The sequence below is a fragment of the Macaca mulatta genome, chromosome 7 (assembly GCF_049350105.2).
Source record: "Macaca mulatta isolate MMU2019108-1 chromosome 7, T2T-MMU8v2.0, whole genome shotgun sequence".
In the NCBI taxonomy this organism is placed as follows: domain Eukaryota; kingdom Metazoa; phylum Chordata; class Mammalia; order Primates; family Cercopithecidae; genus Macaca; species Macaca mulatta.
The window spans coordinates 51,255,730-51,280,519 of record NC_133412.1 but is presented as its reverse complement, the minus strand read 5'-3'; the positions used below and the strand labels follow the sequence as shown (position 1 = coordinate 51,280,519).

The following is a 24,790-nucleotide window of genomic DNA, read 5'->3' as shown; positions in this document are numbered from 1 at the left end:
TCCTCCCGATCTGTGCTTGGGGGACAGAGAATGGCTGCACAGCTCCATCAGACGCATATTGATAAATCCATTAGAGCCTGACTCCTTAGCAATGTCTTCCTGCTAATGAGGCTTCTGCCTCTCTACGGTCCTTGTTTCATGTTTTACTCATAGTACAAACCTTTCTTAAACATTTGTATTCTTTCCAGTACATGTCACCTACTAAGAGATGCTCTCAAACACCTCCCCAACATACACACATAAAAGATGAGAAGAGTATGATCATTAGCTTAAATCTTGCCTTTATCGTTGTTCCAAACAACAGACAATCCATGCGTCTTACAATCTTCAACCAGTCCTTGCTACCAACGAGTGAAAACCCTTCCTGAAACAAAATAATTAGGCAAAAATTAGCAACAGAAGCAAAAATATGAAGAATAGCTATGGCTGCAGCTACTTCCTGTTAGAAAGTTGTATATTTATTTATTGTGTAACTCAAACATAGTAGCAATGACTCAATACAACCAGTTGCCAAAGATGACCCTTATACTAAGTCCTCAATGTCCTGGTGCTTTTCCTGCATGACGAACATAAAAACAACTTTTTTTCTTAATCTTTTTATGTTGAAAATCAATACAATACTAAAGAGAGTTAAGTGTCCATAGTCATATTTCATATAAAATGCCTCTAGAATTTGCCAAAATATTATTTTATATCCCCCCAAATCAAGAGTTCCATTATACTGATTTATTAACTTATCTGGCACATCTCTAACTCCATAGTAAGAATTCTCTTCACAAGAATCTTATTTTCAGATTCCTAGGAATGGAAAATTTAAAGCATTTTGCTTTTGGATACTGAATGTTTACTTCATTTCCATCTGAAAAAACAAAAAAAGACAAAGAGGGCAGTAGAGGGCACACAAGTCTCAAATGAGAGACAACAGTTAGATCCATAAAGTGAAAAGATAAACTTTATCTACCATTTACTAATGAAGTCAGTGGAATGAACTATCTGATGATTATGGCAGCTCTTAAGCGCCAATTATGTTGTCAGTGCGTTTCCTCAGTTAAGCAACCCACTGAGTTAGAATATGTTTAGCATACAGTAAAACCAATCCAGGAGATTAACTTACAACACGCAAAAACTGCATGCAAACTGCCAGTCTACCCTTAAATGTTAGTCCAACATAGCTAGGGAAGGCTGCTGGAGTAATCTGAGAAATCCCCAACTCTTAAAAAACAGAAGAAAATGTAGTCCCTTGTTCATTTGAACCCTCACAAAATCCCTGTGCTTAAATCTCAGTATGGTGAAAGTTGCAACTTTCACAGAAATTTACAACCTGGGAGACAGTGAGGGTTACTTCTTTGATGCTTTAATTAAAAAATAATAATAATTAAAATTAAAAAATTAGCCGGGTGTGGTGGCAGGTGCCTGTAGTCCGAGCTACTCGGGAGGCTGAGGCAGGAGAATGGTGAACCCAGGAGGCAGAGGTTGCAGTGAGCCGAGACTGCACCACTGCACTCCAGCCTGGGCGACAGAGCGAGACTCCACCTCAAAAAAAAAAAGTCAGTTCTGAAATGCTAATTCTAAGTATTTTATCAGTAGCAGGTTTTTTTTTTTTTTTTTTTTTTCCAAATGGAAAAGGAAGTTAGGCAAACCATTTATGATTTCTTAAAACCTTCTCAGAATTAGCAAAAAGAAATGTTGATTATTACATCCAAAAATACAGTTAATTGTAGTTTCGAGTGGCAATATATGAGGAAACTGGTACTCACACACATTGCTGGTGGGAGTGCAAATTGGTACAGTGCTTATGGAGGGCAATTTGGCAATATCAAAATTACAAATGCACTTACATTTGGACCCAGCAATCCCAATGCCGGGAATTCATTTTACAGATCAACCTGCACATGTATGAAGTGATGCATGGAGAAGGGTAAGCATTTCTGCTTTTTTTTTTTTTTCTAACAGAAGATTGGAAAAACAACTAAAATATGCATCAAAGGTGGATTGGTTAAGTAAATTGTGGTACTCTATACAATGGAATACTATACAGGTGTAAAAAGTAGTAAATGTTATATATCAGCACTGTCCAGAAGAAACAGAATTTGAGCTACATATGTAATTTGAAGTTTTCTAGTATCACTTTAAAAAAAGAGAAATAGGCAGAATTGGTTTTAATATTTATTTAACCAATTATATCAAAAAACATTGAACAAAATGATGTCTAGATTGTAAACAATGTAAAACATTAATGAGACAGTTTGCATTTTTTTGTACTGTCTTTGAAATCCAGTGTGTGTTTTACACTTATACCACGTCTCAATTTGGATATTGGATTTTCAACGGTTAAAGTGAAATGTAGTCCTACTAAAACAAGAAAGTTGAGATTAATAGGAAGATATTTTTCACTTTCATTTTTTAAACCTAAATTTAAATTAAATAAAATTTAAAATTCCATTTTTAGTTGCACCTGCCACATTTCAAGTGCTCCACAGCCACATATGACTCCTACTGACCTTCTTGGACAGTGCAGCTTTATATAAAGTGAACTCTAACACATATTGTTAGGTAAAAAAGCAAGCTACATAACAATGTCCATCACATGCTACTTTTTTTTTTAATAAGACAGAACAATGTATATTCTTTACATAAAGAACTGGAGGACTAATACACAAGGGCTAATAACAATTTGCAGGGAGTGAAGGTGAACAGTGCAGATGGGGCAGGGGTGGGAATAAAAGCTTTCTCTATGCCTTTTTAACATCGCTCTGATTTTTGAGCTGTGTAAGCTTCTTATGCATGTATGTGAGAAAATTTGTGCAAACATTTGTGCTGGACAACATTATTGCTTAATGCTATGCTTAATACTTATGTTATGCATAATGCTTAAATTTGTGCTGGACAACACTGTGCTTATAGTTAACAATACTGTACTGAACACTTCAGATGGGGGTACATTTCATGTTGCATGCTTTTTACCACAATTTTTAAAAGGCATGAAACAGCATAGCCTGTCTGGGAACCTGCAAGGAGACCACTGTCACTGGAGTTGATGGGGGATACCCACTACAATATGGCATGAACTCAAGGAAGAGGCAGAAGCAGGACCTGAGAAGGGGTGTGCCCTTCCTCCTCAGCAGCAACTCTTAGTTGAGCCGCTTTATGGCTCTTCATCAATTTGTTCAAACCATTTTGCCCTGGAGTTTCCTACATCTCTCTGCCTCTTCCCTCTAATTTTTTTTGCCTAATTAACCTCTGATCATTGTTCACTTCTTGCTTAATCTCAACTAGGTGACCCTGTTGTACTTTCCCTTAACAATCCACTTTCTCTCATAGCATTTATCATTCTGTGTGTTTGTAGTGATTTCCTTAATGTCTATTTTTTCACTAGACTATAAGCCCCATGAGGGAAGGGGCTGTTTGTTTTGCTCACTAATGAATATACAGCACCTATTACAGTGCTCAACACTAGAAGGTGCTTCAGTAAGTTTATTGAGTGAATAAATGAAACTCTTTATTAAAATTAAAAGACTGTCTACTGGGTACTATGCTCACTACCTGGGTGATGGGATCATTTGTATCCCAAACCTCAGCATCACACCATATACTCAGGTAACGGACCTGCACATGTACCCCTGAATCTAAAATGAAAGTTGAAATTATTTTTAAAAATTAATTAGACTATTTCATACCAGGACCAGTATCATTTCTTGGGAGCAGTGATGACCACAAATCGATTACCTATCCAATGATATAGAACATCTTACTTTTATTTGACTTATGCTATTCTTGTTCAAAATTCAGAAAGAGTTCTTTTCTCCTAATGCTGAGATTTAGTAAAGAAGCCTGTGTGTCTAACCACTTGCCATACATAAATTTCAATAACTGATCTGCCTTGCTGTGAAAACCCACCTATTTGAATCTCTTTAAGGCTTATCCATCTAGAAAATTCAGTTTAGCTCAACTGATAGCTTCTCTGTAGCTTTTCCTGACTTTCTCACAATTAAGTGACCTGCTGTGTGTTCTCATAGCATCCTGTGCTTACTGCCATTAAACACGCTGTTAACATCACTGAGCTCCTACCACAGCTGGCCACCGTGCTAGGGGTTAAAATATAAGACAGAATCTGTCCAAGAGGAGGGGGAAGTGTGTCAAAATCACCCAAGGAGCTTCTGCTACTGGAGCTTTGGATACTGTTCCCCCACCAGGTCAAGAATCACTGCCAAAGGAAGTTACTGTTAACTGATGAGTCTGTCATAATCCAGGAAAGTGCTGAGGTAGAAAAATTGAGGTTCAGAATTGATAGCACTGGGTGGGATGGGCAAGAGTGAAGAACTCTAGGAAATGCTAATTTACCATCAGAAAAAAGAACAAGAGCCAATACCAAGAATGAATGTCCAGGACAGAGTAATGTGGAAGCTAAGACAGGTGAGAGTTTCCAGCAGAGAAACTTGTCAACTGTGTCAGGTGATGCACAGGGATGGAGTAGAAATAAGGGCTGTCAAATCTGCATGGAATCCAGCAGCAGGAGGTGCTGTGCCCTGCAATGGTTGGCTGTTGCTTCTACCCTGTCTTCTTTTTGTAGCCCCTACACCTCACTGCAAACTTCATGAGATCAAAAACTGGGGTACATTCATCTTTGTGCCCAGCATGTCTGTTGAATGAAAGAGGGCCAATTTCCAGCACATGGTTGACACCCCCATTTCCTCCTATCACACTTTGACCCATCCCTTAATTTTCCCAGTTCTGGTACAGCCTCCCTGAGGGGCAGTGGCCAGAATGCCACGTGATACCAAGGTGGGGCGCCATACTACACTTCATATAAAGAGAATCTCAAGCTTTGGTTTTCAGGCATTATAAGTTATGAAGCACATTTCTAAATTGTGGTCATCCATGCTCTCCGTGGCCCCTGTTATCATACATAATGAAGACTTGCCATAGAGATAAAAATGAAGCCATCAAGGGAAGGGAGGAAAGTACCTAAGAAAATGGATGTAGAGATAAGATGTACACAATCGGAAGTCCAAAGATGGTGGGAAAAACTAGCTGTGCCCTTAACCCTACTGAGTCTGTTTCCCTTGCTGTTGACTCTGCCATTGAGCTAGTTCCGTTAGTACCTCAGGCACCCCTCAGTTCTGACTTCACCTACCAGTTTGGGCAAGGAAGTCAGGAGAATATCATGGGGTGTCACTGGCATTTTGCTAGGTAAATTAGCTTTAAAATCTTCCCGTTATGATTTTGTAAATGCTTTGAAGAAAACAGCATTTTATTTTTATGAAAATGACAATTATAAATGTTCACACCTGCTATAAAAACCCTGATTCAGAGGAAAACAGCATAGGAGAATAAGGTTACAAAAATAACTCGATGACTAATCATTTGACAATCCACCTTGTCCCCAAGCCCAGAACACCAAAAGGTCTTCTTGATGAATGTGATAAGGTGTTTTGGTGCCAGGTGATTTATTTAAAAATTAGACCCTGGCTTAAGCTTCAGGGTTGTATTTCTGACTCACTATCCTGGAGCTCAGTTTGTGAGGATCAAATTACACTGAAAACAGAAAAAAAAAAAAAAATCCATGATAAGAGAATTGCTACAGATATGAAGGCAACAATGTGAAGAGGGAAAACAAAGCAAAAGATTGGGCTTTCTAAAATTACTTTTTCTTTTTTCTGGAGACAGGGTTTTGCTCTGTTGCCAAGGATGGAGTGCAGTGGTGTGATGATAGCTCACTGCAGCCTTGATCTCCTGGGCTCAAGCAATCCTCCCACCTCAGCCTCCTGAATAGCTGGGACCACCGGCATGTACCACCATGCCCAGCTAATTTTAAAATTTCTTGTAGAGATAGGGTCTCACTATGTTGTACAGGCTGATCTCAAGCAATCTTCCAGCTTGGGCCTCCCAAAGTGATGGGATTATAGGCTTAAGCCACTATACCTAGGCAAAAATTAACTTTCAATAATCATAACCAGTTGTTAGGTTATTAAACTAATAATTAAGGTATTAAGCTAACAAAAGAGAATAATAAGGTAGATAGAAATAATTTGTAGCTGATTAGATTTTGGTCTTAGATTTGAATATGGACATTTTTGCAATATTCAGAAACATACAATATTGTGCTTGGAGAAGAAATACCTGCCTTACTTCTAAGTACCTATTCCACACTTAAACAGTATCATGTCTCAGACTGAGACAGCTCAAACTAAGATGCCCCTTCTATAACTTACTTTATTTTGGAGTTATATTTTTCCTGATTTATAAAAGCTATATAACCAGTTTGGTTTCATGCTGAACTACAGGCTATTTGGAAGGAGTAAAGTAAATAAAAATAAATAATGTCAAAAAAAGGGATGACTGTGTTTTAGAATTTTTATCATCTAGAAATCATGGTATGCCATGAAAAGTCACTATTTTTGTTCCAGAAGTATGTACCAGATTATATGCTATGTCCTATAACTGACACTACAGATCAAAGTCAAATGGTCCCTGCCCTCAAGGAGCTGGGAGTCCAGGGGAAATTAAACAAATAACCACCCAATAATAATTAATTTGGTTAAGTTCCTTGATTCTACAGAAGCACAGAAAAGAGGCATTCGATTACTAGGCCCAGAGGAAATGGCCTTTGAACTGATTTTTTAAACTTATTTCTAAGTTTTCAAACATTCAAAGCTAGAGAAAATAGTAAAACAGTATGATGAGCCATGACACTACGCACCCATCTTCCAGTCACAATTTTTCATAACATGGCCAATCTTATTTTACTTACATCCACACTCAATAACTCCCATCTCCCTGGATTATTCTGAAGCAAATCCAAGTATCTAAATATATTTCAGAATCTATCTCTAAAAAGCTAAGGAACAGCTGGGCGTGGTGGCTCATGCCTGTAATCCCAGCATTTTGGAAGGCCGAGGTGGGTGGATCACGAGGTCAGGAGATAGAGACCATCCTGGCTAATATGGTGAAACCCCGTCTCTACTAAAAATACAAAAAGAAAAAAAAAAAAATTAGCCGGGCGGGGTGGCGGGCTCCTGCAGTCCCAGCTGCTGGGAGGCTGAGGCAGGAGAATGGCATGAACCCGGGAGGCGGAGCTTGCAGTGAGCCGAGATCGTGCCACTGTACTCCAGCCTGGGAGACAGAGGGAGACTCTGTCTCAAAAAAATAAAAATAAAACAAAAATAAAAATAAATAAAAAAATTAAAAGCTAAGGAAGGACCTCTTAAAATATAATCACAAAATCATCACACCTTTAAAAATTAACAATTCCTTAATATCATCAAGTATCTTTGTTGCTGTTCACATTTTCCTGATGATCTTGGTTTTTTAAACATTGTGTTTTGAATAGGGATCCAAATAAGGTCCACATATTGTGATATTTGATTGTCTCTTAAGTCTTACTGATTTTTCCTTTTCTTAGAATTGTTTTGTTAAAGAAGCTGGGTCATTAGTCCTCTAGATTAGGGACTGACAATTTTTTGTTGTTGTTGTTAAGGACCAGTGGGTAAATATTTTGGCATTTTAGATTGTATAGACTCCTGCGCCTACTCAACTCTGCCCTTGCAGCATGAAAGCAGCCACAGACAATACATAAACAAATGAGCATGGCTGTGTTCCAACAAAAGTTTTTTATGAATGCTGCAATTGGAACTTCATAGAAATTTCATATCTCACAAAATATTCTTCTGAATGTTTTCAACCATTTAAAAACGTAAAAACTATTCTTGGCTCAAAAGTCATACGAAAACAGGCAATGGGCCACATATGTCTCATGCATTGTGTGCTAACCCCTGTCCTAAAGTCCCCTCACTAAATTTTGTTTTTGTATCTCCATGGTGTGTTTTAATATGTAACTCTGTCTTATAATTCTCAAAAAGTGGTACATCAAGAAGCTTGCAGATTCAGGCTGGATTTTTTTTTTTCCTCAGATTTTATAAGATTACTTCCTAAGTGACAGATACGTGATTCCGTAGTAGGTACATAATGGTTTTTTATTCTTCTTTTTGTGATATTAGCAGCCATTGATAATCACTGCCTAGACTCATTAATTCATCTGGGGTTGCAAAATGGTGATTTTTAAATTTTTTCATTCATTCTTTATGAGATGGAATACATCTCAAAAAAGGAATTTTGCCTTATCAACTATTTTGTTATACTAGGTAAAAATAGGAAAGGTGGGATAAATGCTCACCTCATTTCTTATATTTGCCAGCTTTCAAAATAATGAGGTGGTTTCTCTAGTATCCTCCAAAGATTATGATAAGGGGCTTTTTAAATGTCATTTGAAACCTATAAATTTAAATATAATTGCTGTTTCAATCCTTTGCAGTTATTGATCCTTACATTACCTCTCTTTAGCTATGGGGACCTTTTCAAGTTGGCTCTGTCCTTTTGATATAGCTTTAGTAATCTCAGGGTATCAGAAGCTGAACTGCCTTCCTTTTTTTTTCTTTTTTTCCTGTGTAGATAACAACATCACACAGGTCTTCAAGCTGTCAGTGATTTAGCTCCATCCACTCATATTTGGAAGGTCACAGGAATGCCTAGTCATCTAGTTTTAGTTGTAGATGCTATCCATGGGTCTTTGTAGCCCTGTTTGACCTGTCTATTTTTATGGGGAGATGTGAGAAAATTCAAAAGCTATGATGTCATTTCTGATCAACAAGGAATAAGAGGGCCAAAATTTATACTCCTATTATAAACAACTAGAAAACTAGACAAAACTATTGGAAGCAACTATTTGCAGACAGTAGAAAATAGACAGTACAGAACTGTGATATCTGATAAAAGGGAGACAAATAAAGTGAGCCCTATCATCACCCAGGCTTTCTTCCTAAAATTAATTTCCAGACTTTGGCTCAGAGAATGGAAATCCAAACAGAGCCTGTAATCCCAATGAGTTGAGAAGAAAGAGACAGAGGTCAGGTAGGCCAGGTGCTGCAGTTTTCTGGGCAGGGTACTCAAGAGAGGAAGACAATACAGAGGAAGAGCTTTAGAAACCTGCATATGCGTTCCTTGAATCTCTGGCTGAATAGCTATCTGTACATACGCAGAATGAAATACCGTAAGACTGAGCAAGAACAACTTCTGGAAAAATAAGAACCACAGGAAGTGTAAGTCAAACAATCCTAGAATTCCACAGGTCTGGGAATGTTTAAGTTACAACTACCTAGAGTAGAGAGACTTCATTGAATACACAGGACATTCAGTAGAAAACGTACATGAGGGCCAGATGCAGTGGCTTACACCTATAGTCCCAGTACTTTGGAAGCCCAAGATGGGAGGATTACTTGAGGCCAAGGGTTCATGACTAGCCTGGGCAACATAATGAGACTCTATCTCTATTAAAAAAAAAAAATGCATCAGGAGTATTGCTAAATCAGCTTTAGAGTAAAGACTACTCTAGATCTACCTTAAAAGATATTAAAAATAAGCTTCAAAAGGGTTAAACTGATTATTAGTAACTTAACTACTTGCTTGAAATAAATTCTGTACTCTTTAAAGGAATACAACAAAAGTGAGCACTCAGCAATGTACAAGTCACAATATCTGACATCTGATCAAGAAGTACTAGATACATGAAAAACCAGCAACAACGACTAGTAGCCTTGAGAAAAATGAGTCAACAGAAACAAACTCAGAAGTTTAAGAGATGATAAAATTAGCAGAAAAGGGTGTTTAAGAAGCTATTTCATGAATATACTCTACATGACAACAGTAGCACATTTGTCCAGGGGACAAATGGAAGTACACTATTGTTAAGTTTCCTACATTACACAGGAAGTGGCATATTTGAAGACAGACTGTGCTAAGTTAAAGACATATATTGTAAACCCTACAACAGCCATGGTGGGTGGTGACAAAGGAGGAGCAGCTAATAAACCAACTGTGAAAATGAAATGGAATCCTAAAAAACACTGAATTAACCCAAAAGTAAGGAAAAGAGGGAAAAAGAAACAAACAAACAAAAAATAGATGTGATAAACAGAAAATGAGATGGCAGATTTAAACTTACACAGAAAATCACATTAAATGCAAATGGTCTAAACACTAAAAAGAGGTTGTCAGGATAGATTTTAAAAGCAAGATCAGACGATATTCTATCTAGAAGAAATTCATTTTGAATGTAAAGAAACAGATAAAACAAAAAGATATAAAAAGATATGGCATTTAAACTCTAATCATAAGAAAACTGGAATCTTAGACAAACATATGTCAGGTCAAGGATCGTTACCAGAGATAAAAAGGAACATCTCAATTAGGATAAAGGGTTAAATTCATCAAGAAAACGTAATAATCCTGAATGTGCATGTACCCAATAACAGCTATTCAAAATACATGAAGCAAAAACTGACATAATTAAAAGGAGAAATAAACCTACAATTAGAATTGGAAACCTCAAAACTCCTTTTTCAGTAATGGACAGAACTTGTAGACTGAATAACATTAGGAATATGGAACACTTAACACAATCAACCAAATTAATCTGACATTCATAGAATACCTATCATCAGCAGCAGAATATACATTCTTTTCAAATGCACATAAAACATTCAAAAAGATATACCATATGCATACCTTGCATAAAGACTGAAATAATATAGAGCAGGTTTTTAAAAGAAGAATGAAATACTATAGAGTAGGCTTTCTGGTCGTAACAGAATTAAATTAGAAAAAAATTACATAAAGATAACTGGAAAATCTCCAAATATTTACAAATTAAATAACACAATGTTAAATTACCCATGGGTAAAAAAAAAACACAAAATAAAACATATTTTAAACAATGAAAATGAAAATACAACATAGAAAAAAATTGGGACATATAGTGAAAATAGTACTCACAGGGAAGCTTATAATTTTAAATACTTAGAAGAAAATCAATAATATAAGCTTCCACTGTATGAAGTTAGAAAATGACAAACTAAACCAGAAATAAGTAGAAGGAAATAAATATAGAGCTTAGGCAAATGAAACAGAAAACAAAATTTAATGAAACAAAAATACAGACCTTTGAAAAAATAACAATCTCTATCTAGACTGATCAAGAATAAAAAGTGAGAAGACACAAATTCACAGCAAGAATAAAAGAGAAGATGGCACAACAGATCCCATAGGCACTAAAAAGATAGTAAGAATAGTACAACTTGGCTGGGTGCAGTGGCTCATGTCTGTAATCCCTGCACTTTAGGAGGCCGAGGCAGGTGGATTACCTGAGGTCCTGAGTTCGAGACCATCTGGTCAACATGATGAAATCCCATCTCTACTAAAAATACAAAAAATTAGCTGGGTGTGGTGATGCGTGCCTGTAATCCCAGCTATTCAGGAGGTTGAAACAGGAGAATCGCTTGAACCCAGGAGGTGAAGGTTGCAGTGAGCTGAGATTGCACCACTGCACTTCCAGCCTGGGCAACAAGAGCAAAATTCCGACTCAAAAAAGAAAAAAAACCCAAAAAACCAAATAGTAACTTTATGCAAATACATTTCACAACTTAGATGAAGTAGAAAACTGTTTTGAATGACACAAAATACCAAAAGTGAATCCAAAAGAAATACACGATCTATTTAAAAATTGTAATGTGTAGTTTAAAACCTTCCAACAAAGAAAACTCCAGATTCAAATGGGTTTCACTGGTGAATTCTATCAAACATTTAAGGAAGAAATCATGCAATCCTATACTAAAACCAAAGACATAAAAAAAAAAAAGTTACAGATCAGTATTCCTAGATGCCAAAAGTCCTTAACAAATATTAAAAACCAAATCCAGCAATATGTGAAGAACATAATGTATCATAACCAAGTAGAATTTATGCCAGGAATGGAAAGTTGGTTTAATGTTTAAAAATCAATTAATTCATCATACTAATGGACTAAAATAGAAACATCATGATCATCTTAATAGATGGGGAAAAGCCTTTCACAAAATTCAACATCCACTCATGGTTTTTTAAAAATCTCAACTAACTGGGAATAGGAGACTTTCTCAACCTGCTAAAGAACTCCTATGAAAAATCTACATCTAATATCACACTTACTAGCAAAAGACTGAATGCTTTCCCTCTAACAATAGGACCAAGTAAAGAAGTCAAATCTCACCTCTTGTATTCAACACTGTAGTCAGTATAATGAGCCAAGAAAAAGAAAAGGCATACAGATTAGAGATAAACATGTACAACTATCTTTATATTCACAGAGGCATTATGGTGTACTTGGGAAAGTCTTATGAAGTGTACGAAAGGGCTAGTAGAACTAGTAAGTGAATTTTGCAGTCACAGAATACAAGGTCAATATACAAAAACCAATTGTATTTTTACATACTAGCAAAGAAAAACTGGAGATCAAAGTTTTTTTAAAGCTGTTTATGGTAGCATAGAAAAATACAAAACACTTAAAAACGAATTTACCAAAATATATGTAACGTTTGAACACTGAAAACTACAAAACCCTATTGAGATAAATTAAATTAGAACTAAACAAGTGGAGGAACAGACCATTGCTAGGAACTGAATGGTGTTCCCCAAAAAATTCATTTGCTGAAGTCCTAAACCGCACTGTGATGGTATGTGGAGATGAGAGTCTTTGGGAGTAATCAGATTTACATGAGGTCATGAGGATGGGGCCCTACAAGAAAAGACACCAGAGAGTTTGCTTCCTCTCTCTCTCTTTACCATGTTAGGACACAGTAAGAAGGCAGCCTTCTGCAAGCCAGGAGGAGAGCCCTTACCAGGGAACCAGATTGGCCTGCACCTTCTTCCTGGACTTTCCAGAACCATGAAAAACAAATTCCTGTTGTTTAAGCCTCCAAGCCTATGGCATTTTGCTATGGCAGCACAAGCTAAGAGAACCATGTCCATAGATTAGATTATGATATTGTTAAGATGTCAGTTGTTCCCAAATTGATACACAGATTAAATGAAATCCCAGTTAAAATCTTGCATAAATTTGTAGAAATTAACAAACTGACTTAAAAGTTCATATGGAAATGCAAAGAACATAGAATAGCCAAAATAAGCCTGAAAAAGGATAAAGATGGGGGAGTTACACCATCAATTTCAACACAATTATAAAATTAGGGTACTCAAGACAGTATGGTTTTGACATAATAGACATATAGATACATGGGATAGAATAAAATCCAAAAATAGATGCTTACATACAAGGGGACTTAAAGATCATGGAAAAATTAAAAGATAAAAAATATAAACTTTGCTCAATATAAGTTTCATCAAATTCAAGATATTTTTATAAGCAACAATACCAGCTAATTAGTCCATCCCTAAAGAACTGAGGACCCTGGGAAATTGAGCATGTCAATGCCATCTCTTTAACATTATGGGTACCCTTTACAGATTTTTTAATTAGGAAACAAAATGAGGTCAGAAGGAGCCAAACCAGGACTGTAAGGTGAATGCCTAGTGATTTCTCATCAAAACTCTCACAAAATTGCCCTCATTTGATGAAAACAATGAACAAGAGTGCTGTAGTAGTGAAGGACTCTCTGGTAAAGCTTTCCTCAAGTTTTTCTATATTGGCTAATTTTCTCAAAACACACTCATAATGAGCAGATGTTATCATTCTTTGGAGAAAGTCAACAAGCAAAATGCCTTGAGCATCCCAAAAAACTATTGCCATGACCTTTGCACTTGACTGATCTGCATTTGCTCTGACTGGACCACTTCCACCTCTTTCTAGCCACTGCTTTGATTGTGCTTTGTCTTTAGGATCATACTGGTAAAGCCATGTTTCATCTCCTGTTGCAGTTCTTTGAATAAATGCTTTGGGATCTAGATCCCACTTGTTAAAAATTTCCATTGAAAGCTCTGCTCTTGGGCCAGGCCCAGTGGCTCATGCCTGTATTCCCAGAACTTTGGGAGGCTGGGGCAGGTGGATCAATTGAAGCCAGGAGTTCAAGACCAGTCTGGCCAACATGGCAAAAACCCATTTCTATCAAAAATACAAAGATTAGCCTAGCATGGTGGCGTGCCTGTAGTCCCAGCTACTCAGGAGGCTGAGGCACAAGAATTACTTCAAACCAGGAGGCCAAGATCACGCTACTACACACCAGCCTGGGCAACAGAGTGAGGCTGTCTCCAAAAAAAAAAAAAGAGAAAGGAAAAAGAAAGCTCTGTTCTTGCCTGCAGTTCATCTGGACATAACAGTTTTGGTATTCATCAAGGTAAAGTTTGTTCAACTTTAATTTTTCAGTGAAAATTCTGTAAGCTGAACCAACTGATATATCTATGATGCTGGCTGTTGTTTGTACTGTTAATCATTGATCCTCTTCAATTAGGGCAAGAACAAGATTCATTTTCTCCTTGCAAACTGATGTGGATGGTCTGCCACTAGGGGCTTTATCTTCAACATTGTCTCATCCTTTCTTAAAATGCGTTATCCATTTGTAAACTGCCAATTTCTTTGGGAACATTTTCCCCATAAACTTTTCATAAAGCAGCATTGATTTAACTCTTCTTCCATCCAAGCTTCACCATAAATGTGATGTTTGTTCTTTCTTCAATTTTAGCAAAATCCATGTTGCTCTAATAGGGGTCGCTTTCAAACTGATGTCTCCTCTTTCTTAGTGCCTCAAACCAGAGCCTGTTCAGACATGTTATAACAAGTTAGTAGATGTTTATTTTGGTGCAAAAAAAACGAAATCCTTGGGGCCGAGCGCGGTGGCTCACGCCTGTAATCCCAGCATTTTGGGAGGCCGATGCGGGTAGATCACGAGGTCAGGAGATCGAGATCATCCTGGCTAACACGGTGAAACCTCGTCTCTACTAAAAATACAAAAAAATTAGCCGGGTGTGGTGGCGGGCGCCTATAGTCCCAGCTACTCGGGAGGCTGAGGCAGGAGAATGGGGTGAACCCGGGAGGTGGAGCTTGCAGTGAACCGTGATTGCGCCACTGTACTCCAGCCTGGGCGACAGAGTGAGACTCCGCCTCAAAAAAAAAAAAGAAAAAAAAAAAAAAGTTCACAATACACACTTTCTATGAACTTTTTGAAGACCCCTTGGTACAAGGTCAACTGATTTCAATAAAAGTGCCACAAAAATTCAACGAAGGAAGTACAATCTCTTCAAAAAATGGTGCTGGGACAATGAAATTATCCATAGTTGGGGAGGAGGGGACCTTGACCCTTACCTCACATTAAACACAAAGATTAACTGAAAATAAATCATAGACCTAAATGTACTCGCTGAAACTATAAAATTTCTAAAATAAAACATAGGAGAGAATCTTTGCCACCCTGGGGTAGAAACAGGACACAAAAAGTATGAACCATAAAAGAAACATTTCATAAATCAGACATCATAAAATTTAAAGTATCAGCTCTTCCAAAGGCAATGTTAAGAAAATGAAAAAGCAAGCCACAGATTAAGAAAAAATACTCACAACATATATATGTTAAAGCAAACTAAATATGGCCTCAGAAGGATTCCATACCTCTATATTTGTGTCCTTGCGGATGAACTGTAACCTAGCTTAATAGGCAGACAAAACTGAAAACCTAACTTAGTAGTATGCGCCTGTAACAATGGCTAAGTCTTGGCCGATCCCAGAGGCCAGACTTAAACCATTCATTCACTGCTGAATGTTCAAACTGTGTTCAAGTAAGGCACAGGCTGAGCTGTAACCAATCCAGCTGTTCTGTACCTCATTTCTCTCTTCTGTTTTGGTCTATAAATCTTCTTCCATCATGTGACTGTGCTGGAGTCTCTGAATCTACTGTGATTCTAGGGGCTGCCTGATTCACGAATCATTCATTGCTCAATTAAACTCCTTTAAATTTAATTTGGCTGAAGTTTTTCTTTTATCACATATCTGATGAAGGACTTGAATTCAGAATATATAAATATATATATAACATATATATATAAATATATATAAAATCTCTTATAGATAACTCAATAGGCAAAATATTTCAACAGACACTTCACAAAGGAAGATAATACTAATGGCCAATAAACACATTAAAAAATACTCAACATAACTCATCAGAGGAACATCAATTAAAATCATGAGATACCAACAACACCCAGCAGAATGGCTAAAATTAAAGAGACTGACAATAGCAATTGTTGCCGAGGATATGAAGCAAACAGAACATTCATGCATTGCTGATTGGTGTGTACAATGGTACAACCACTTTGGAAAACAGTCTGGTGGTTTCTTACATAGTTAAGAACATACCTACAATAATACTGAGCAATTTAACTCTTACGTACTTACTTAGGGAAAATGGAAATATGTCCACACAAAACTTGAATACTAGTATTTATAACAGTTTTATTCTTAATAAATAAAGACCAGAAGCAACTCTAATGTCCATGAATATGTATTGAAAAAAGAATTTGTGGTATATCCATATAGTGGCACACAACTCAGCAATTAGAGAAAATGAATTACAGATATAAGCAACAATATGGGTGAATCTCAAAAACATACTGAGTGAAAAAAGCCAGACAAAAAAGTTAATACAGTTTAGATTATATGAAACCTCACAAAATATAATCTACACTAACATAAAGCACAAAGATCAATGTAGGGAATATTTACAGAGAAGGAGCACCCTTTTAAGGGTAATACAAATATTCTACATATTGATTGTGGTGGTGGTAGTTACCCAGATGCCTTTTGTTGCATGTAAATTATATCTCAATAAAAATGGAAAAATGGGGAGGAAAGACTATGCTGGCAACATCTTCCAAGAATCTTAAACTGACTTGAAGGACAAGTGTAAGTTACTGAGTAAAGAAGCATGTGAAAGCAGAGAGGCAAGAAATAACATGCCATGGCTCAGGAAGTGCAAACCATTCCATATATGGCAGAAGGAGTGTGTGTATACATGACAGTGAAGGAAGAGGAGGCTGGAGGGACAGGCAGATTCTTTGAAAAAGGCCTTTTCCACTAAGCTAAAAATTCGTATCAGATGATCAAAATGATCATCTAATTTTTCTACTTCCTGTCAATGTGGTGAAATACATTGATTTTTAAATATTAAACTACCCTAGCATACTTTAAATAAACCCACTTCATTGTAATGTACTGTCCATTTTATGTGTTCAATTTGAGTTAGGAACTATTCCCTTTTTCTATTATCTACAAGAATCCAAAAGAATTAAACATCTGAAAGAATTCACCAGACAAGTTACATGGGCCTACGATTTTCTTTGTGGAAAGGTTTTAAATAACAGAAACAGTTTCCTTTATATACATTTTACTACTTAGATTTTCTATTCTTTCTTCTGTTAGCTTTGGTAAGTTGTATTTTTCAAGAAATTTGTGCATTTCATCCAATTAAATACATGATATAAAGACGTTAAAAACATCTTCTTTTAATGTTTGTAGGCTCTACAGGGATATCCCCCTTTTCATTCCTATGTATATCTATATAGAGATGTAATATCTCTATTTCAAGAAACTAGTCCTTGTAAGGGTTCATCAATTTTACTTATCTTTCCATAGTACCAATTTTGGGCTTTCTGGATTTTTTGTTATACATTCACTTATTCTGTTCTTTATTTCTTTCTTCTTTTGTTATACATTCACTTACTTCTGTTCTTTATTTCTTCTCTTCTATTTTCCTTAGGTTTGATTTACTGTTCTTTTTCAATCTGTTTGAGATAGAAGTTTAAATCCTTGATTTTTACTCTTACGTCTTTTCTCACATGCTTGTACAACTACAGAATTTCCTCAAGCACAGCTCAGGCCAACAATTATTCAATTTTGTATGTGTACTTGAAAATAATGTTAATTCTGTCATTTTAGATACAGTGTTCAGTATGTCAGTTATTGTTTTGTTTTGTTTCATCTTCTATATCTTTACTGATTTTTCTCTGCTCTTCTATTTGCTATTGAGAGGGGTATGTTGAAGTCTCTCATCAGAATTGTGGATTTGTCTGTTTCTTAATATTTTTTATATGCTAAAATAAAGTTTAACCCAGTCATTACCTCTGCTAAGACTTTCTTTATGCTCTGGCCCATCCTGAAAGAGATACGAATCCTCTATGTCCCTATAACATCTTGTGCACAACCTTTGTAACAGCACTTCCCACCCTGTCTTGTGAATCGTATCTGCCTAGTCTGTGAGATTCCTGAGAACAAAATTTATGTCACAAACCTCTGTATCTCAAGAATGACATTCAACAGGCATGTCTGTGTGATGAACTAATGAAAAAATGAAGAACAGCAATCCCATCTATGGCACAAGAAAGTATGGGTTAATTTCTTATAAACAAATATAATGAATTGCAAACTCCTAGAAAGATTTAAAAATACTCTTTTAAAAGATAGTTACTGATAACCTAATGGACTATTTAAGAGAGAACCAGGAAAAAGAAGGTTAATCATACAAATCTATTAATACCACTGCAAAGTACAACCACCACATAGTTCAGAGGCATATCCAGGGCAAAATGGGGCAGGGAGGTTTGTGATGGGGTGCTAGGTACATCTTCTAACAAATTCAACCTCCGAAGAAATCCCCTTGCCTTTGGATATGTGCACCAATCCTTATTAAGAAATACAATAGGCCAGGCGCAGTGGCTCACGCCTATAATCCCAGCACTTTGGGAGGCCGAGGTGGGTGGATCACGAGGTCAGGAGTTCAAGACCAGCCTGGCCAACATGGTGAAACCCCATCTCTACTAAAAACACAAAAATTAGCCAGGCGTGGTGGCACGCACCTGTAATCCCAGCTACTCAGGAGGCTGAGGCAGAGAACTGCTTAAACCCGGGAGGTGGAGTTTGCAGTGAGCCAAGATCGCACCACTGCACTCCCCTGGGCAACAGAGATTGTCTCAAAACAAAACAAAAAAAAGAAATACATTAAGTTAGTCTGTAAGGACCATCTATTTAATTTGTTGAATCAGTCAATGTGTCATAATTTTTTTTAAATTGTGGTAAGATACACATATAAAACTATCTTAACCATGTTTAACTGTACAGTTCAGTGATATTACGTATATAGTCAGTGTTGTACAACAGATCTCCAGAACTTTTTCATCTTGCAAAAAAACCTAATATTCTATACCCATTAAATAACAACTGTCCATTTCTCCTTTCCCCCAGCCCCTAGTAATGACTGTTCTACTGTTTCTATGAGTTTCACTACTTTAGATATCTCCTATAAGAGGAATCATACGTATTTGTCTTTTTGAGACTGGCTTATTTCACTTAGCATAATGTCCTCAAGGTTCATCATGTAGCATGACAGGACAGCCCTCCTTTGGAGATAAGGATAAATACTATTCCATTATATGTAAATACCATGTTTTATTTACTCATTCACCCACTGATGGACACTTGGGTTGCTTCTACCTTTTGCCTACTGTGAATAATTTGCTATGAATGTGAGTGTACAAATATCTCTTTGAGACCCTGCTTTCCTTCTTTTGGATATAGATGCAGAAGTGGGATTATTGGATCAGATGGTAATTCTATTTTTTATTATTTGAGGAACTTCCATAGTGTTTTTCAGAGAGGTTGCACCATTTTACAATCCCATCAACAGTGTATAAAGGTTCCAGTTTCTTTATATCCTTGCCAACTGTCTTAGTCCATTCTAGCTGCTGTAACAAAAATGTCATACACTGGTGGTTTATGAATAGTGGAAATTTATTGCTCGCAGCGCTGAAGGCTGAGAAGTCCAAGATCAAGGTGCTGGCAGATTCAGTGTCTGATGAGGGCTTGCTCTCTGGTTGAAAGATGACATTTTCTCATTGTGTCCTCACATGGTGGAAGGGGCTAGCTAGCTCTCTGGGGTCTCTTTTATAAGGACATCAATCCCATTCATGAAGACCAAGTCCTCAAGACCTAATCACCTCTTAAGGGTGCTTAATACTATGTAATGCTTATAATACCATTCCATTGAAGATTAGGTTTCAACATATGAATTTCAGGGGGACACAAACATTCAGACCATAGCACCAACACTTGTTACTTTCAGTTTTGTTTGTTCGTTGTTGTTGTTTTACAGCAGCCACCCTAATGAGTGTGAGGTGGTAATTCATTGTGGTTTTGATTTGCATTTCTCTAATGATTACCGATGCTGAACATTTTTCATGGGCTTGTTTTGGCCTCAATGTGTCTTTTAAGATTAGTTAGGATTCAGCTCCACAAACCAGTAGCAGCACATGCAGCAAAAATAATTACAACCTTTCCTTAGTCTTAAAAATCAGACCCAGCAGCTCTTTCAAAGTTATAACAACAAATACATCCATTCATCCTTTAGGCCAAAAGATTACCTATGAAGTATATTGCACAAGCAGTTATTCAAATATATTGGGCCAAAGGCTTCTTTTTACAGCTAAAATAGCTGTCTGTTGTTTTTGTATCCCCAGCATGCATTCTTCATTTTCCTTTGGGAGATCACCCCTCCCCCTATTCAGAGCCCATGCGATTCAGACAAGGCTACTTCTCACCTGGCCCACCTCCCGGGTGAGCAGGTGATTCAGGCCTGGGCTGTCAGCATATCTAATTGCTTCTGGCCAAAGTAATTACATTATGAAAAAGGATGTGATTTAAATTAGTAAAATTTAAGTAAATCCCGGGACTTCTGCTAGAACTAAGAAGGAAGAGCTTTCTTTCCATTAGGATTATTTATTGTAAGCATCAGAAAAGCCTGACATGGCCAGGGACCACCAGAGATCCTTCCAGAGGAAAACAGAGCTGAGACAGAGGCAGAGACAGGGAGAGACACAGCTAACAATATTGGGTAAGCCCCTGGATTCAATTGTGCTGGAGGCCACTCCTATCCTGGATATTTCAATTCCATGAAGGAATAAGTTATTTATTTTGTTTAAAAGAACCTGAGTTGGGTTTCTGTTATTTGCAACCCAAAGAGTTTAATACCCAGCTTAAGAAGTATAATAGCAAACATAATTCATTTAACTGCTCAATTATCCAAATTTCCCTATCTAATTGCCATGCCATTTAAAAAACTCCACATCTCTTCATTTAACATAGCAATTAACAAATTAGTTTTTTATCTTAATGTTATATCAACGTCAGCAATATTCAACATAGTTAACCACTGCTTCCTTTGTGAAACACTTTTGTCTTGGCTTTTATGATCACACACTCTCCTAGTTTTCCTCCTACCCGTGGCAGTTCTTTCTTCATCTACTTTGATCTTATTTTCTTCAACCTCCTCTTTCCCTTGTTCATTCTTTTACCCTCCCCCAGGCTATGGTCACCAGATCCACAGTTACAATTGCTATTTAAATATCTATGATTCCCAAATCATATCTCTAGCACAGCCTTCTGTGACCTTGAAAGAACCAGAAGGGCTAATTGTTAAATAGTAAATGAGGACAAGTGGAACTGACATCCCTGCTACAGTGTCTCAAAAACACCTCCAATTCAAACTGTCTGACACCAGAGCAGTAGCCATCACACATGCCTGCTGCCAGGCCTGGCTCTTCTCTAAAGTCCCTAACTTCAGTAAATGAGGCTATCTTCAGTTGAGTTGCATAAGCCAGAAACTTCAAAGTTTTCCTTCACTTCTCTTTCCCCCTAACTCTCACTTCTAAAACACCACTAGTCCGATTGGTTTTTGCTCTTAAATAGCTTTTAAATAAATCTATTCCATCGTAGTCCAAGCTGTCATCTTTATTTACTAAAACAGCTTCCTAAGTAGGCTTCATATATCTTCTTGCCCACTCTTCCTCTTCTCCACAAAAACTGTGAGAGATACCTTAAAAATTTTTTTTTCTTTGTTTGAGAGATACTTTTTTTATATAAAAACATAACTGGCTCTGTCACTCCCTTGCTTAGAATTCTTCAATAGCTTCCTATTTCTTTCAGGCTAAAAACTAAATCTTTTATATGACCTATAAAGAAGGGGGAAGGGTGAAGCATATAAACACTTGCATACTTAATTGCTAAATAAAAGACTTGAAGATCATAAACTGCCAAGAAATCATAAAGACAATACAGGACCTGAAACCTCTTAAGACAGAGGTCTACGGACACAGAACAAGCCTGTGTCCTAGTGAGGTTCTCTCAACTCCCTCCTCACCTTCCCCAACATGCATTTTGGGAAGAATGAAATCGATGGAGTGGTTTTACAAAATACTCCAACTTTGGAGCATATAAAAATCCTTTACATGGCCAGACACAGTGGCTCATGCCTGTAATCCCAGCACTTTGGGAGGCCGAGGCTGGTGGATCACCTGAAGTCAGGAGTTCAAGACCAGCCTGGCCAACATGGTAAAATCCCATCTCTACTAAAAATAAAAAATAAGCTGGGCATGGTGGTAGGAGCCTGTAATCCCAGCTACTCGGGAGGCTGAGGCGGGAGAATTGCTTGAACCTGGGAGGCAGAGGTTGCAGACTGCTTCACTGCACTTCAGCCTGGGCGACAAGAACAAGACTCCATCTCAAAAAAAAAAAAAAAAATCCTTTATATCTTTATAGCACCTCTCTGAGTAAGACTTGGCCCAGAATGCTGTCTTACTTCATAGCATGGGTTACTGCATTCATCAATACAATCTCCAAGGTTCTGCAGACCGATCTCAATTTACTTCTCAGGACTCAGCCTGGGAACAATCTTATCTCCTTGGGAGATCTTTCCATACTTTGGCCTTTGATTTCTACCATTTAACTCTCTGTGCAAAATTTGTTTCTCTTGTTCTAGACTTTTGAAGATCATAAAAGTTCTTGGTGGGTTATTTTCAGGTTAGTGATGAGTATCTTTCTAAAACCCCCAGATGCTTAGAACACTAACAATCAGAACCTTAATTTTATTAATAGTTAAAAGCTAGAGGCCAGGCATGGTGGCTTACACCTGTAATCCCAGCACGTTGGGAGGCCGAGGCGGGCAGATCACCTGAGGTCAGGAGTTTGAGACTAGCCTGGCCAACATGGTGAAACCCTGTCTCTACTAGAAATACAAAAATTAGCCGGGCGTGGTGGCAGGCACTTGCAATCCCCAGCTATTGGGGGGCTGTGGCAGGAGAATCGTTTGAACCTGGGAGGCGGAGGCTGGAGTGAGCCAAAGGTTGCAGTGAGCTGAGATCATGCCATTGCACTCCTGCCTGGGTGACAAGAGCAAAACTGTCTCAAAAAAAAAAAAAAAAAAAGCTAGAGACTGGCCTTCATGTTCAGTTCCTTGTTAGTAAAATGGATTATGGGCAAAATATAAAAGTAGTTATCGTGTGCCTTCAACACATCCCATATTCATAAAAGTTAGCCCATGTCTTAGTCAGTTGAAGCTGCCATAACAAAATACCAGGAGACAGGGTGGCTTAAACAACACATTTCTCACATTTCTGGAGGCTGGGAATTTAGGATGCTGGCAGGTTCAATGTTTGGTGACGGCTTGCTTCCTGGCTTGTAGACAACTGCCTTCTTGCTGTGTGCTCACACATGGCCCTTCTTCAGTGCATGCACCAAGAAAAGGGAGAGAGATTTCTTTCTCTTCTTTTTCTTATAAAAGCACTAATCTCATCATAGGCTCCACTTTCATGACCTCATCTAAACCTAATTACCTCCCAAAGGCCCCCACTTCCAAATACCATCATATTGCGGGCTAGGGCTTCAACATATGAATTTGGGCGGAGACACAATTCAGGCCCTAACAGCCCATAACAGTCATCTGCCAAAATACCTTGAAAATTTGTAAGCAACCTCACCAACACAATAACTGCAGCAACCCAGTAAGAATATGGATATTATGTTTGCTGGAATATGTAAACATTTTTATTTTAAAAATAATCATATGATAGTTTTGCTGGAGAACTCTCCCAGACTCCTACCAAAAGATAAAAGATAATACAGTTTAAGTTATTTGGATGTATTAAAATATTTAAAGAAAAAGAAATCTGGCTAGGCGTGGTGGCTCATGCCTGTAATCCCAGCACTTTGGGAGACCAAAGTGGGAGGGTTGCTTGATGCAGGAGTTTGAGACTAGCCTGGGCAACAGAGAGACACCCAATCTCTACAAAAAATTAGCCAGGCATTGTGGTGCATGCCTATAGTCTCAGCTACTCTGTAAGCTGAGGCAGGAGAATCACTTGAGCACCGGAGGTTGAGGCTGCAGTAAGCCATGATGGCATCACTGCACTCCAGCATGGGCAACAGAGCAACAGAGTGTGTGACCTTGTCTCAAAAAAAAAAAAAAAAATCAGAGTGTTAAAGGCAGTAGTGCCCATCAGAGCACTTTTGAGAAGGGAGTCTTAGCCACTGTACTTACAATTATTCCAATTATAGCAAATAAATATTCCTTCCTGTTTTCTCATTTTAAAGTATTTTCTTCTAGTCTTTATATTTTATCATTGTTATTAAAGTATACTTACATTCTGAATTTTGCTGTCTTCACTTAACATTATTTTAGCACAAGCATTTTTTTTCAAACTGCTACCTTTTTGTTAGGATTATAATTTTTAATGCCTATCATATAGAACCAACAATTTTTAAAAACCATTACTTTAAATGTTGGCCATTATGAATACTCCATTTTATCCCTATTAGGAATAACATTGTGACAGACATTTTTAGATGTATACTTTTTTTGTATCTTAAATTATCTTAAGACAGATTTGGAGAAAGAGAATTGGGTCAAAGGTTAAAAACTTGTGCTGTGGTAGAGGGTAGTCTTGATATATACTGGCAAATGATGAAAACATTTTAGAAAAACAGTGTGCTATGTCACCAGCAGTAAATGAACATACTAACTTCATTACCTTTTTATCAACACACAATATATTAACATTTAATTTCCCCTTATTAAATAAACCAAAACATTTTACTTTAATTTCTATGTCTTTGATTACTATTTATTCATTTATTCATTCAACAAATGGA

At 37.3% G+C, this 24,790-nt stretch overlaps 1 protein-coding gene across 2 annotated transcripts in view; it reads right to left on the bottom strand.

Moving 5' to 3' along the window:
- Positions 1–24,790, bottom strand: part of REC114 (REC114 meiotic recombination protein) — a 118,752-nt gene that overhangs the window by 19,402 nt on the left and 74,560 nt on the right. Inside the window, exon 3 of one of the 2 annotated variants that reach the window (XM_001093604.5) lies at positions 281–364. The exons of the other annotated variant lie outside the window; for it this stretch is intronic. Within the exon in view, the coding sequence (XP_001093604.1) occupies positions 281–364 (84 nt within the window). The remainder of the gene's footprint in view (positions 1–280; positions 365–24,790) is intronic. 2 annotated transcript variants of the gene reach the window in all.